Genomic DNA, 12,500 nt, shown 5'->3' with positions numbered 1-12,500 from the left:
CACACACACACACACACACACACACAATGATGTTCACACACACTCATTCACTGAGAGTTACATAGAGTTCAAGGTCTTTATGTTCTCATTATAATGCCCCCCCCCCCCACACACACACACAAACGAACAAACAAACACACACACACACACACACACACACACACACACACACACACACACACACATAGAAAGAGAATGTGCTCATGATGGTTCTGTTCTCTCCTGCTCTGGTGTAATGATGGCAATGATGTGTTCCCTCTGCTCCCAAATGGGTGCGCCTGGCTGTTATATAACCTTTATGAGGCTGGAAACAACTCTTACAGCATGTCTGTGTGTGTGTGGATGTGTGTGTGTGTGTGGGTGCGTGCGTGCGGGTGCGTGTGTGTATGTGTCAGAGCTGGTTGCCAGTACTTATTTTGCCAGTAAGCCAGTACTTGGTTTGCCAGACCCAGAGTAGGCCATTTAGAGTATTGCATAAAGCATCGGTGTTAACTCTTTATCTAAAGTCAACTTTAAACGACCGATTAGTTTGTCATTCTAAAAACAATTAGTTAAAGCCAGCACATTTATCATGCCATTGCCATTATTGCACCTAGCTGTGGTTGTCCACTCCACTTCTTTTAATAGTTCTGATCATTCATCACGGCATTCTCTACCCAGTGCTGTTAGTTCATCCCCCAACTCTTGTACCAAGTTCTGATAGTTCACTCTCTGTCAGCTGTATAAATTTCTGATAGTGTACTCTCTGTTGTATAAAGTTCTGATAGTTCACTCTCTGTCAGCTGTATAAAGTTCTGATAGTGTACTCTCTGTTGTATAAAGTTCTGATAGTTCACTCTCTGTTGTATAAAGTTCTGATAGTTCACTCTCTGCTGTACCAAGTTCTGATAGTTCACTCTCTGTCAGCTGTATAAAGTTCTGATAGTGTACTCTCTGTTGTATAAAGTTCTGATAGTTCACTCTCTGCTGTACCAAGTTCTGATAGTTCACTCTCTGTCAGCTGTATACAGTTCTGATAGTGTACTCTCTGTTGTATAAAGTTCTGATAGTTCACTCTCTGCTGTACCAAGTTCTGATGGTTCACTCATTGTCTTCCCTCACAGGTGGAAACTGTGGTTCCAGCTGTGGACAGGTGCAGTGAGGTGTCCTCGCCAACTCCCTCCACAGATGACCCTCCCAGCGTCCCCCGCCGCGACCCCGCGGACGCTCTGGCCAGGGCCAGCTGGAGCTCGACGGACTCGTGGCAGGGCACGGCGGCCACTGTGTCCTCACCCATCTCCACGGAGTTAGAGGAGTCTGAGCGCAAGGACCGCGTGACTGAGGTGCCCGCCCTCTCAGCCCTGCTGCGCCCCGCCATCCGACCGCTCTCGCCCTTCCGCCGCCATAGCTGGGGGCCGGGCAAAGCGCCCGGGGGCGAGCCGTCGGAGCCTAACGCCGCCCAGCGCAACAGGTGAAGCACATGTTCACTTGTACATAGAAACACGCCCCAGAGACATGCCCACGACACACACACACACACACACACACACACTAAACCACAGACCAAATCACACCTGCTTGAGGCTCAGTCAGGGCGGCACCTCTCGGAAGTGTTTGAGTCAGCCAGATAACTGTGTTGAGTCAGTCCTGGAAAGCCCTTTTGAACCCGAGGCTTCAAATCCGAGGTTGGAAAAGGCTTGCTTTGGGATTTTACTCTGTATTTTCATCATCACCTTTGTGTACACTGACAGGATAAACCTACAGAACACAGTTGGTTCACACCTTCCTCGCATACCCAGCAGAACCACAGACCACAATACAGGAGGCACATATGGTCCATAGACATCCATAGTCCATAGACATCTCCTTGACAACACTGTAAACGGTGCCATCCATAGACAGTCCTGCCTAAGCTATATGTGATGATGCTTGGCTATGTATATTACGTTAGTGAAAGTGTTGCAGCTTCAATAGGGTGTGGCGAGTAGAAATCACTGACAGCGTTAGAATGCATTGGAGAGAATGGATCTGCTAGACATAACTTGTTTGATGGTCCCTTTGGCAGCACCTTAAATCTTTTAATCACTTTGTCTGATGCAACACATTATACTGAGCTTGCATTTGCTTTGTTTGAACTATTTCTGTGGCTCAGGCTAACCACCCTTTATCTCTCATTTCTAGCTCTGCCGTCCGCAGCCCTGGTGGAGGCAGGGCTACAAAGACCACAGGCCACAGAAGAAGGTACAACAAAGCTTTCTCTTTCTCTGTCTCTTTCTCTCTGTATCCTCCATTCCCTCCCCCCCCCCCCCCCTCTCCATCGTTGCCTTTTTCCATTCAGATTTTACAGGGACGGAGGAAATGTCCTTGTAACCCTTCGGCCCTGTTGGCACAGAGATTTTCCAGTATTCTCTTAGCTTGAGGCCCCAAACCTGCTTCACACTCCACCAGATCTGCTCTTAGCAATGGAAACATTTTTTTTTCTCAAATGCTTTTGTTAGAGCTTGTCAGACTTACTGCTGTCGATCTCCAACATGTACCGATAGTTGTCCGCCGTGTAGATTTCCACTGTGTACAGTAGATCTCCAGTATTCAGCATTCAGTATTCCAGTGTTCTTATCTCCAGTGTGTAGATATCCAGTGTTCTTATCTCTAGTGTTCTTATCTCCAGTGTTCTTATCTCCAGTGTTCTTATGTCCAGTGTTCTTATGTCCAGTGTTCTTATGTCCAGTGTTCTTATGTCCAGTGTTCTTATCTCCAGTGTTCTTATCTCCAGTGTGTCGATATCCAGTGTTCATATCTCCAGTGTGTAGATCCCCAGTTTCTAGAAGCTAGTGTGTGTACCTCAGCCCAACCACCTGTCTGCATGCCTGCCTTGTTCCCACTGTGGTTTTACAGAGTTCTGTTTGTTTCTCCCCTCACCCCCCCGTCTCTCTCTCTCTCCACTCCTCTATCCCTCATCCTCCTGTCTCTCTCTCTCTCCACTCCTCTATCCCTCATCCCCCTGTCTCTCTCTCTTTTCACTCCTCTATCCCTCATCCTCCTGTCTCTCTCTCTCTCTCTCTCTCTCTCTCTCTCCACTCCTCTATCCCTCATCCTCCTGTCTCTCTCTCTCTTCACTCCTCTATCCCTCATCCCCCTGTCTCTCTTTCCACTCCCCTATCCCTCATCCCCCTGTCTCTCTCTCTCTCCACTCCTTCATCCATCTATCCCTTTGCACTGGCCCCATTTGCCACCACACCTCACCTCACCTCTCCTCTGTCCCCTTCCATCCATCTAACTCTCCATCCTCTCCCCTCCTCTCCTCTTCTCCTCTTATCCCGTGTGTAGTGTGAGCTGGTGTCCTTCAGATATCCTCCGTCCAGCGGTGGAGGAGATTGGGAACAGAAGGTAGGACACACACAGAGAGAGTGCACAGACAGTGAATGTAGATAAGCACTGACACAGTTCAGTGGAACAGTTCAGCCAATGAGAGAGAGAGAGAGAGAGAGAGAGAGAGAGAGAGAGAGATCGTCTGTGTGTGTGATTCCTGTTTCCTGTACACACATGTCTTTGAACCTGTACATTTTTAAGTGTATGTTTGTGTGTTAAAGGTGTTTAACTGCCTGTTAAACAGTGTGTGTGTGTGTGTGTGTGTGTGTATTTGTGTATGTGTGTGTGTGTGTGTATGTTCTGTATAAACAGTATGTAGTTCCGATGTTAGAGCCTGCATGAGCAGCTTCACCTTTTAATCTACTTTGGTTAACCTCAGTGTGACATAGAAGCACGCTTGCTTCCTGCTCTGAGCTGCTGCCATTAGTTTGCTGAGGGGCAGTGTTCTAGTCCATTACACAGAGAGGACAGAGGCCCACCTTGTCCTGGCGAGCAGAATTAACTTAATAGCTTATTTACCATGACCACAGGATTTACTCGCAGGTGAGAGTGCGCGCTCGTGTGTGTGTGTGTGTGTGTGTGTGTGTGTGTTTGTGGATGACTGTTTCTGAATTTGGTGTGTGTGTGTGTTGTGTTGCCTGGGTGACATTGGTAACAGAGAGGAAACTCTCATCTACTCGCTATACTGGATTTGTGAATAATAGTATGGTTGGATCAGATTAAAGGTTTATGTATGTCGGGGCAGTGGTAGTGTAGTGGTTCAGGAGCTGGGCTAGCGTGCAGTAGCCACGGAAGTTGTGGGTTCAATTCCCAGATTCCACCATTGTGCCCTTAAGCAAGGCAGTGTAATCCCTTGTAATATCGTTGACTTATGTACCAGTAACTTACTTTGGACAACAGTGTCTGCTAAATTTAAATTATGAAATATAAATATAGTGTAAATGTAAAAATGTATACGTGTGTGTGTGGCCATTATTGCTTTGCTCATGTGTGAGTCAGTCTGTGGATATAACACTGATATTATGTGTGTGTGTGTGTGTGTGTTCCTCTTGACAGCAAGTTTCCAGCGCTCTCTGCTGTGAAGGACCATCTGCGGCGTGTGTATGTCTGCCAGTTATCATGCGTCTTGCGATAGATATTGTGTGTTCTGACTAGTTTGATGTCTCTAGATTGTGTGTGTGTGTGTCTGTGTATATACAGTACCGGTCTGTGTATGTACAATATGTGTGTTGTTTTTAGTGTGTGTCGTATCTCAGTTGTGCTCTATATTGTATATTGTAAATATTGTATTTATTTCCAATGTTTCCATATTGTGTGTGTGTGTGTGTGTGTGTGTGTGTGTGTGTGTGTGTGTGTGTGTGTGTGTGTGTGTGTGTGTGTGTGTGTGTGTGTGCGTGTGCGTGTGTGTCTGTCCCTCCACAGCTCCAGTTTAGAGGGCCTGTCTGCGGAGCAGGAGGACACAGGTGGGGCTCTATCCCCAGGTGAAGTGACGGAGACGGGCCGTTCCCGGGATGCGGTGCGGGCCGACAGGGGAAGCTCTCTCGTCTCACTGACCGAGGAGGAGCAGGAGTCAGACATGGGAGAGTGCAGTAGCCTAGACAGCCAGGTAACACACACACACACACACACACACACACACACACACACACACACACACACACACACACACACACACACACATATATACACACACACACACACTCACTCTCTCTCACACACACACACATACACAATTTCACTCGCTCATTTCAGATGCACACGTTTGTCACCAATTTTGAGACTCTGAAACACAAAAAGGCCTAGCAGTTATTTTAATTAGTGACTCAAGATTGATCTGTATGCATCATTAAGACCTTAGTATTTGAATGCAGGATAAATACTTTGAAATATTCTCTTTTTGAATGTTCAGTTATGGCTTACAGCACAGACCACTCCTTGAATAAAGAATATAGATATATTTATATTTTGTCTAAAACATATATTTTATACACTTTCAAATCGAAATGAGGACTCAATAGGAACCGGAATTGTTAAGCAGAATCGGAATCGGAGTCGATCAAATTTGAAACGATACCCAACCCTAGTTTTGAGTGGGACTCAGACTCTGAATTTAATTGTCTTGCCCACATTCACATTCACAAACATTCACATTCACTCACACACTCATTGTATCCGCGCATTTGTTAATGCCTGTGTGTGTGTGTGTGTGTGTGTGTGTGTGTGTGTGTGTGTGTGTGTGTGTGTGTGTGTGTGTGTGTGTGTGTGTGTGTTTCAGAAGTCAATCGGACTCCTCAGAGCCTTGAAGAGACCTCCTTCACACCCACTTACCAAGTCTCGCTCCCTGGTGGCTATTAGTCCCAAAGATCTTGACGGTGAGTTCCTATCCCAACCTCATCCCCCAGATCGACAGTCTCACACACACACCCACAAAACACCCACACAACTGGGGGATTAAGTGCCATGCTCAAGGTCACTCACAGTGGTGGCAGCGAGGAGTTAAACCTTCAACTGTTCTGGCTACTGCATGCTAGCCCAGCTCTATAGCTACTATGCTACCACCATCCTGAACAAAGTGTGCGGGGTCATTCTGGAGAGAGGGCTCTCTGTTTCACCTGCCTGTTTAATGCTATGGTTTTCTCTCTTGCCCTCCGACCCTGGGGACCCACTCCCAGTGATGGGACACGTGCGACCAAAGAGGCGAATCTCCTTCTCCTTCAGCATCTCTCCACTCCTCCCCAAATCTAAAACACTCTTTTCTATTGGCTCTTCATCCAGCGATGAGGAGGAGGCAGTCAGTAAGTAACGCCCTAGACTGCACGCCTAACCCCCAAGCCCCCCCACCCCACCCCTCCACAGCTGTACCCCCCCCACCCACCCCACACTGACATCAATGATTTTCATGTGCAGGAGCGTGTGCCGCACCATTCCCAAACACCTCCTTAATGCCCCAGCACCCCACCCCCGTCCTGCCGCCACATCTGCCCCTGTGTAAGGGGCCACTCCTCCTAACTGCCCCTACTGCCTGCAGTGTGTACTACAGCATATACCCCTCTGGACTGTTTGGTGTGCATCACTATGCCACTGAAGTATCACTTTCCACCAATATACACACAAATCTACACAAACTCATACACACACTAACACACACATATGCATCGATACACACACATGCACCTGTACACACACAAACACTATGCACCTATACAGACACACACTTAATATTTCTTGGCTTGCTTTTGAAGTGTGTCCTGTGTCTGGTTTGGTGTACTACCACCACTGCCACTAACTACATCTACATGATCATTCAATCTCATATAGAACTAGTTCAAATAGAAATTAAGTATAAGTATATATACTCTTTTGATCCCACGAGGGAAATTTGGTCTCTGCTTTTATCCCAATCCGTGAATTAGTGAAACACACACAGCACACAGTGAGGTGAAGCACACACTAATCCCGGCGCAGTGAGCTGCCTGAATCAACAGCGGCGCTCGGGGAGCAGTGAGGGGTTAGGTGCCTTGCTCAAGGGCACTTCAGCCGTGCCTACTGGTCAGGGTTCGAACCGGCAACCCTCCGGTCCGAAGTGCTAACCAGTAGGCCACGGCTGCCTACTCAATGAAATGTAATATTTCATTCAGTTGAACACAAGCATGTTGCTGCTGTGTGTCTCACTGCGCCATGGTGCTCAACGCTTTGTTTTTGCAGTCACCATGCATGCGATTTCTGTTGATCATCTGCCTGTGTGTGGGAGTGTACATTGGTGAAAAGTGATGGAAAGGAACCGTGGCAAGAAAAGTGATACCGTACCGTGGAAAGCATATGTGGGACAGACTGTGTTTAGGTGGAAGGGGAGAGCTATTACTCTACCCCAGGCTGTGTTTAGGTGGAAGGGGAGAGCTATTACTCTACCCCAGGCTGGGGCTGTGCTCCTGAACTTCTGACTGATCAGGAATCAATTTCCTCCTCCTCATCCCCACCCTCGTCCTCCTCCGCATGGTCTAGCTGGATCTCATTTTAAAACAGTCATCCATCAGGCTGCTGTTCCCCTTTTCGTGTGTGTGTGTGTGTGTGTGTGTGTGTGTGTGTGTGTGTGTGTGTGTGTGTGTGTGTGTGTGTGTGTGTGTGTGTGTGTGTGTGTGTGTGTGTGTGTGTGTGTGTGTGTGTGTGTGTGTGTGTGTGTGTGTGTGTGTGTGTGTGTGTGTGTGTGTGTGTGTGTGTGTTAGTTTTCCCCCTCTATATATTTCCATGTCCTCCCCCGTTTCCCTAAAGTCACCCCAGGTCCTCATAAACACCTTTCAAAGGCTCCTTTTAGTCTTTGCAGCTGGCAGCCGAGATGTCAGAACCCCCTCTAGCACCCTCCCTCAAGCACGCTGGAAACAGACAAATGGAGGGAGTAATGGGAAGAAAGAAGAAATGGGGTGCTTCAATTTCAACCCCAAAAGGCTGTGCGTGCATGCATGCGGATCGTCTCTAGTATTGGCGAGGAGGTGTTAGCGCTGCGGCTAAGGAGCTGGGCTAGCATGCAGTATCCTAAAAAGCTACGGGTTTAATTCCCAGCGTCTACCGTTGAGCAAGGCACTTACCCCCGAGTTGCTCTGGGGATGATGGCCCTTGTAACATAATTGACATATGTAATATAATATATTGTAATATGATTGACATGTGTAATATAATGTATTGTAATATAATTGATGTAAGTCGTTTTGGGTAAGTCAAGTCAAGTTTATTTACATGGCACATTTCATACATAGGGGTCAGTCAATGTGCTTTACATAAACAAAAGCAAAGAGTAATAGTACATAAAAGTATAAAAGGGCAATAGTTTAAAAATAGTTGAAAAAGCAAAGTACATAATAATTAAAAAGAAAACAAAAGACACAAGGTAGAATAATTAAAAGAGATTCAGAATTTGGAACTTGGTTATATATGGTTGTTGATGTTTCTGTCTGATGTGCTGTAGGTCTGGCGTCGTTCAGCAGCGTGTCTGGATCACTGGAGTACAGGTGAGCTGGGGCTTAGTCAGCCTCCACTAATCATTCAGCTGCACGCTGCTCAGGAGTTTTAAATGTTTTGGAGCATTACATCTCTATTTGCATTAAATCTCTATTTGAAAATAAGATGAAAGATAATAAGATAATTTAATCACCTCTCTCCTTCTCTCTCTCTCTCTCTTTCTCTCTCTCTCTCTCTCTCTCTCTCTCTCTTTCTCTCTCTTTCTCTCTCTCTCTCTCTCAGTATCTCGGAGGAGGACCCAGGGCCCCTGCGGAGTGATGGTGAGGGGAGACAGGGCACCAAAGTCAGTCGGACATTCAGCTACCTCAAGAGCAAGATGAGCAAGAAGGGCAAGGTGAGTCCCCGATCAACACTCCTCTCCGTGCCCACTGGCTAGAACCTGATTTCCCCCATCAACACACTGAACAGTGTCAAACCAAAACTACCCTCCTCAGGGGGTGTTGTGTGCTGGTTGTGTGTGTGTGTGTTTGTGGGGGTGTTGGGTGCTAGATGTGTGTGTGTGTGTTTGTGGGGGCGTTGGGTGTTGGATGTCTGCAGCTGAGCTGAGCAGAGTTGAGAGCGGAGCAGAGAGAGGAAGCCAAACAGGAAGTTGGTGTTGCCTGCTGCGTGCAGACTCCTCTCCTGCTCAGCCATGCTCCGCACCTTGTCTTCTCCAAACTTACGGGATGGTATTCATAGCACTCGGATACTGATTACAGGGAGTTCTTCAGTGGACAGGCTAGCGCTACCAACAACATTTTTTATGTTTTGTTTTGTTTTGTTTTTGACACAACGTTTACACAATTTAGTCACGCATAACATTTATTTTAGGGTCAACAAGGGGAAGTGACTTGGGGAATATAGTCACGAGTGATTGGCTGCTGTTTTCTTTTTTTTCAAATCCCTTGAGTTTTTGTAGGCAGGTAGCACCAGTCTGAAATCAGATCTCCTGATTAGTCTGTTATGACTAAATATTTACCACCATAATGGAGTCAGAAGGCATCTTTAAAACTCTCCTCTGGAAGCATGTACTGTCTCTTTAAGACCGACCGGAATGGCAGGGGAACGTGGTGGTGCACACACACACACACACACACACACACACACACACTTGCTTCTTTAACTCACTTCCTCCACAGACTGCTGGGTGGCTGGTGTCATAGGAACATCCACACACACACACACACACACACACACACACACACACACACACACACACACACACAGATAGAGACGGTGCTTTGAGGCGCACTACTTCCAGTGTGAACACTGGCGATGTGGAGTGATGTTGGGTCGCCGATTTCTGCCGCAGGGTCGCTCTCTCAAGATCAGAGCCACTGACAGAGCAGTTGAGGTAAGGGTCAGGGGTTAGGGGTTTAAGGTCAGTGTCCTGGGGGAGGGGGGCATCACATCTTCAGTTAGTTACTGGAATGTGTTGGTTCATTACTGTAGCATTGCAGACTGAAGTGTGTCTGTGTTACTGTGTTAGCTACTGTAGTGTCTGTGGTTTGCTATTTGTGTGTGTGTGTGTGTGTGTGTGTGTGTGTGTGTGTTTATTTTGTGTGTGTTTATTATTTGTGTTACATTCAGTCGACCACTGTCGTGGGTTAATGTATCTGTCTTTAGTGTAAGTGCATTTGTCAGTGTGTTTGTGATCTCAATGTGATGTTTATGTTTGCTATTCATTTTCTTAGATAGGTAGTGTTTGCATTGGTGTGCATGTCTTCATGTGTCCACAAAACCTCAAAAAGTGTTGTGTGTGTGTGTGTGTGTGTGTGTGTGTGTGTGTGTGTGTGTGTGTGTGTGTGTGTGTGTGTGTGTGTGTGTGTGTGTGTGTGTGTGTGTGTGTGTGTGTGTGTGTGTGTGTGTGTGTGTGTGTGTGTGTGTGTGTGTGTGTGTGTGTGTGTGTGTGTGTGTGTGTGTGTGTGTGTGTGTCATACCCAGCTCTGTTAGCATTGCTCACAATGAGCAGGCATGCAGGCTAATGATAAACACGAATTACCTCATTCTGACCACTGTCTTTACAGTGCATTAGGCACTTGTCATCACTATAAACAGGTATTGAGGTGGCCAGTCAAGTGGATCAGTAGTGTATCGGAAAGTTACCTATTTCCGCCCTTGCCCTATTTTTGCCCTATATGTCACTTGGTATTAATTTCTATACAAACCAAAACGGCGGATTCCTAAAGAAACGCAAGCACCCACCCCATAAGGGTATCTATCTCTGTACCATAAATTATATTGTACAGTGACTCGAAGAACAGTGTTGTAATGCTGCATGTACAAAACCGCTTGGAGCTCCAGTGGAATTTTGATTTCCTGACGAGAATTCTCGTTAATGTGTGAGTGAGTGGGCGGAAATGGGGCACCCACCATCCCAGCACCAAACTCCGAGCACAATAAACAAAATCGGATATTTTAAAAACCAAACCAGATTTTGTTTAAATCTACACACTTATGGCTACTGAAAAATGTAAGGGTCATCAATCAAATATTATTTTGAAGTGAAACAAATCATTTTCAAACAAAAGGGGTGGAAATTGGTACTTTTACGATATGTACTGTATTGAGAGATGCATTATTTTGAGTGTGCCTTGCGTGGCTGGAGGTGTTGTCCTCCAGTGGAACAGGTGTCTATAATCTCTCCATCCTGCACTTCCTGAAAGCTTCATGTGGGTGTATTTTTTGGAATTCATCTTTGACATTTCTGCTGAGTGAAACCTAGGTCACTACCCCAACACAGGTTCTGAGAAAGGGTGACGAAATATGCTGTAACCTACATGTTTTGTGGTTAGCTTTGCAACAATTTGTGTGACCAGGAGTGTAGTGGTAAAATAAGAGGTGGGTAAACTATGAATTGTGTGTTCACGGTAAGGTGGACTGCACCATACGGTATCGGATTTTTAAAAAAGGCATTCAGAACATGTTTGATGGTGGAGGTTATTGTCCAATGTTTATAACAATACCAGTGGTGTCAAATGGTTCCTAGAGTGTTGATGAGTTTACATATTGATGAATGCACACACACACACACGCACGCACGCACACATGCACACACCCTGAAGTATGCAAGCACTGAGCATAATTGCTTTCATCATTGTTTCATTGTAAATATTGTGTTATTAGCTTTCCTCATCAGAAGAGAATGTTTTTTTTATGAAATCGTTGTCCCTTTTAGCTGATAAAAGTCACTGCACACAGTAAATGCCAATGCTCTGAAAGGCTCTGAATGCTGTACGCTGACCTTTGGCGTCCACTGTGTGGTTTCAGGAGAAGGACAAAGAGAAGGAGCGGCTACGTGAGCGCGAGAGAGATGCCAAAGAGAAGGAGAAAGGCTTGGTGAACGGGCACCTCTTCAGTGCCATCGCCAACGCACCCTCCACTCTGTGCCAGTACTGCAGCAAGCCCCTCAACACTAAAGAGGCATTAATCTGCAACAGTAAGATACTATACAACACACACACACACACACACACACACACACACACACACACACACACACATCAATACACACACATTAATAAACAAACACACATTTGCACACACATATACAGACATGAGTCTGGTGTTTGAATCACATGACATAGGGTATGCGATTGGCATGGAAATGGCTGCAGATCCTTGCAGGGCTTGTAGCTTATAACTAATTTGTTTTTAGCAAAATATGTTTTGTCCTTTTTGTTCCTGAGGAAATGATAGAGGTGCATGCTGCTTATCGCGGCACCGTGACCGTAGTCTGTCTGTCATGATGTGATGACACAGTTCTGCTCTGTGCCTGAGGTTCTGAGAAGTGAGATGACTGTTCTTTTTCTGGCCTTCTCAGCATGCGCAGCAGACACACACACACACACACACACACACACACACACACACACACACACACACACACAGGTTCTCACAGTGTGTCACAGTGATGATGTCATGATGCCTCTCTCATGTGTCTGCCCACTGAGTACTTGTTTGCGAGTTGTTTACGATGTAACACTTAAGGATCGGAAACTGGAACAAGAAACCAAATTATAAGGCCACTGCTCAGGAATGTCATGATTTTGAAAATGCCCCCCTTACTTCAAGTGTCAGTCCTTTTGCGAAATATATACAGTATGTTCCCGTTTATATTAAATGAATGAGGTCACAAAAAACCCAAACAGCCTTCATGC

At 46.1% G+C, this 12,500-nt stretch overlaps 1 protein-coding gene across 2 annotated transcripts in view; it reads left to right on the top strand.

Moving 5' to 3' along the window:
- akap13 (A-kinase anchoring protein 13) overlaps window positions 1-12,500 on the top strand; it is a 97,964-nt gene that overhangs the window by 63,330 nt on the left and 22,134 nt on the right. The window contains exons 11-19 of one of the 2 annotated variants that reach the window (XM_076269942.1): window positions 1,104-1,450; window positions 2,161-2,220; window positions 3,307-3,366; window positions 4,771-4,954; window positions 5,624-5,720; window positions 6,021-6,143; window positions 8,309-8,351; window positions 8,584-8,695; window positions 11,611-11,779. In XM_076269942.1, the coding sequence (XP_076126057.1) occupies window positions 1,104-1,450; window positions 2,161-2,220; window positions 3,307-3,366; window positions 4,771-4,954; window positions 5,624-5,720; window positions 6,021-6,143; window positions 8,309-8,351; window positions 8,584-8,695; window positions 11,611-11,779 (1,195 nt within the window). The remainder of the gene's footprint in view (window positions 1-1,103; window positions 1,451-2,160; window positions 2,221-3,306; window positions 3,367-4,770; window positions 4,955-5,623; window positions 5,721-6,020; window positions 6,144-8,308; window positions 8,352-8,583; window positions 8,696-11,610; window positions 11,780-12,500) is intronic. The other variant, XM_076269949.1, reaches the window with a different exon arrangement.

The sequence above is a fragment of the Alosa pseudoharengus genome, unplaced genomic scaffold (assembly GCF_046254945.1).
Source record: "Alosa pseudoharengus isolate Yale_2024_CS ecotype anadromous, Long Island Sound unplaced genomic scaffold, YU_APseudo_1.1 YU_APseudo_1.1_scf_10, whole genome shotgun sequence".
Classification (NCBI taxonomy): domain Eukaryota; kingdom Metazoa; phylum Chordata; class Actinopteri; order Clupeiformes; family Clupeidae; genus Alosa; species Alosa pseudoharengus.
The sequence above is the reverse complement of the archived record's forward strand: the minus strand, read 5'-3'. Positions and strand labels throughout refer to the sequence as shown.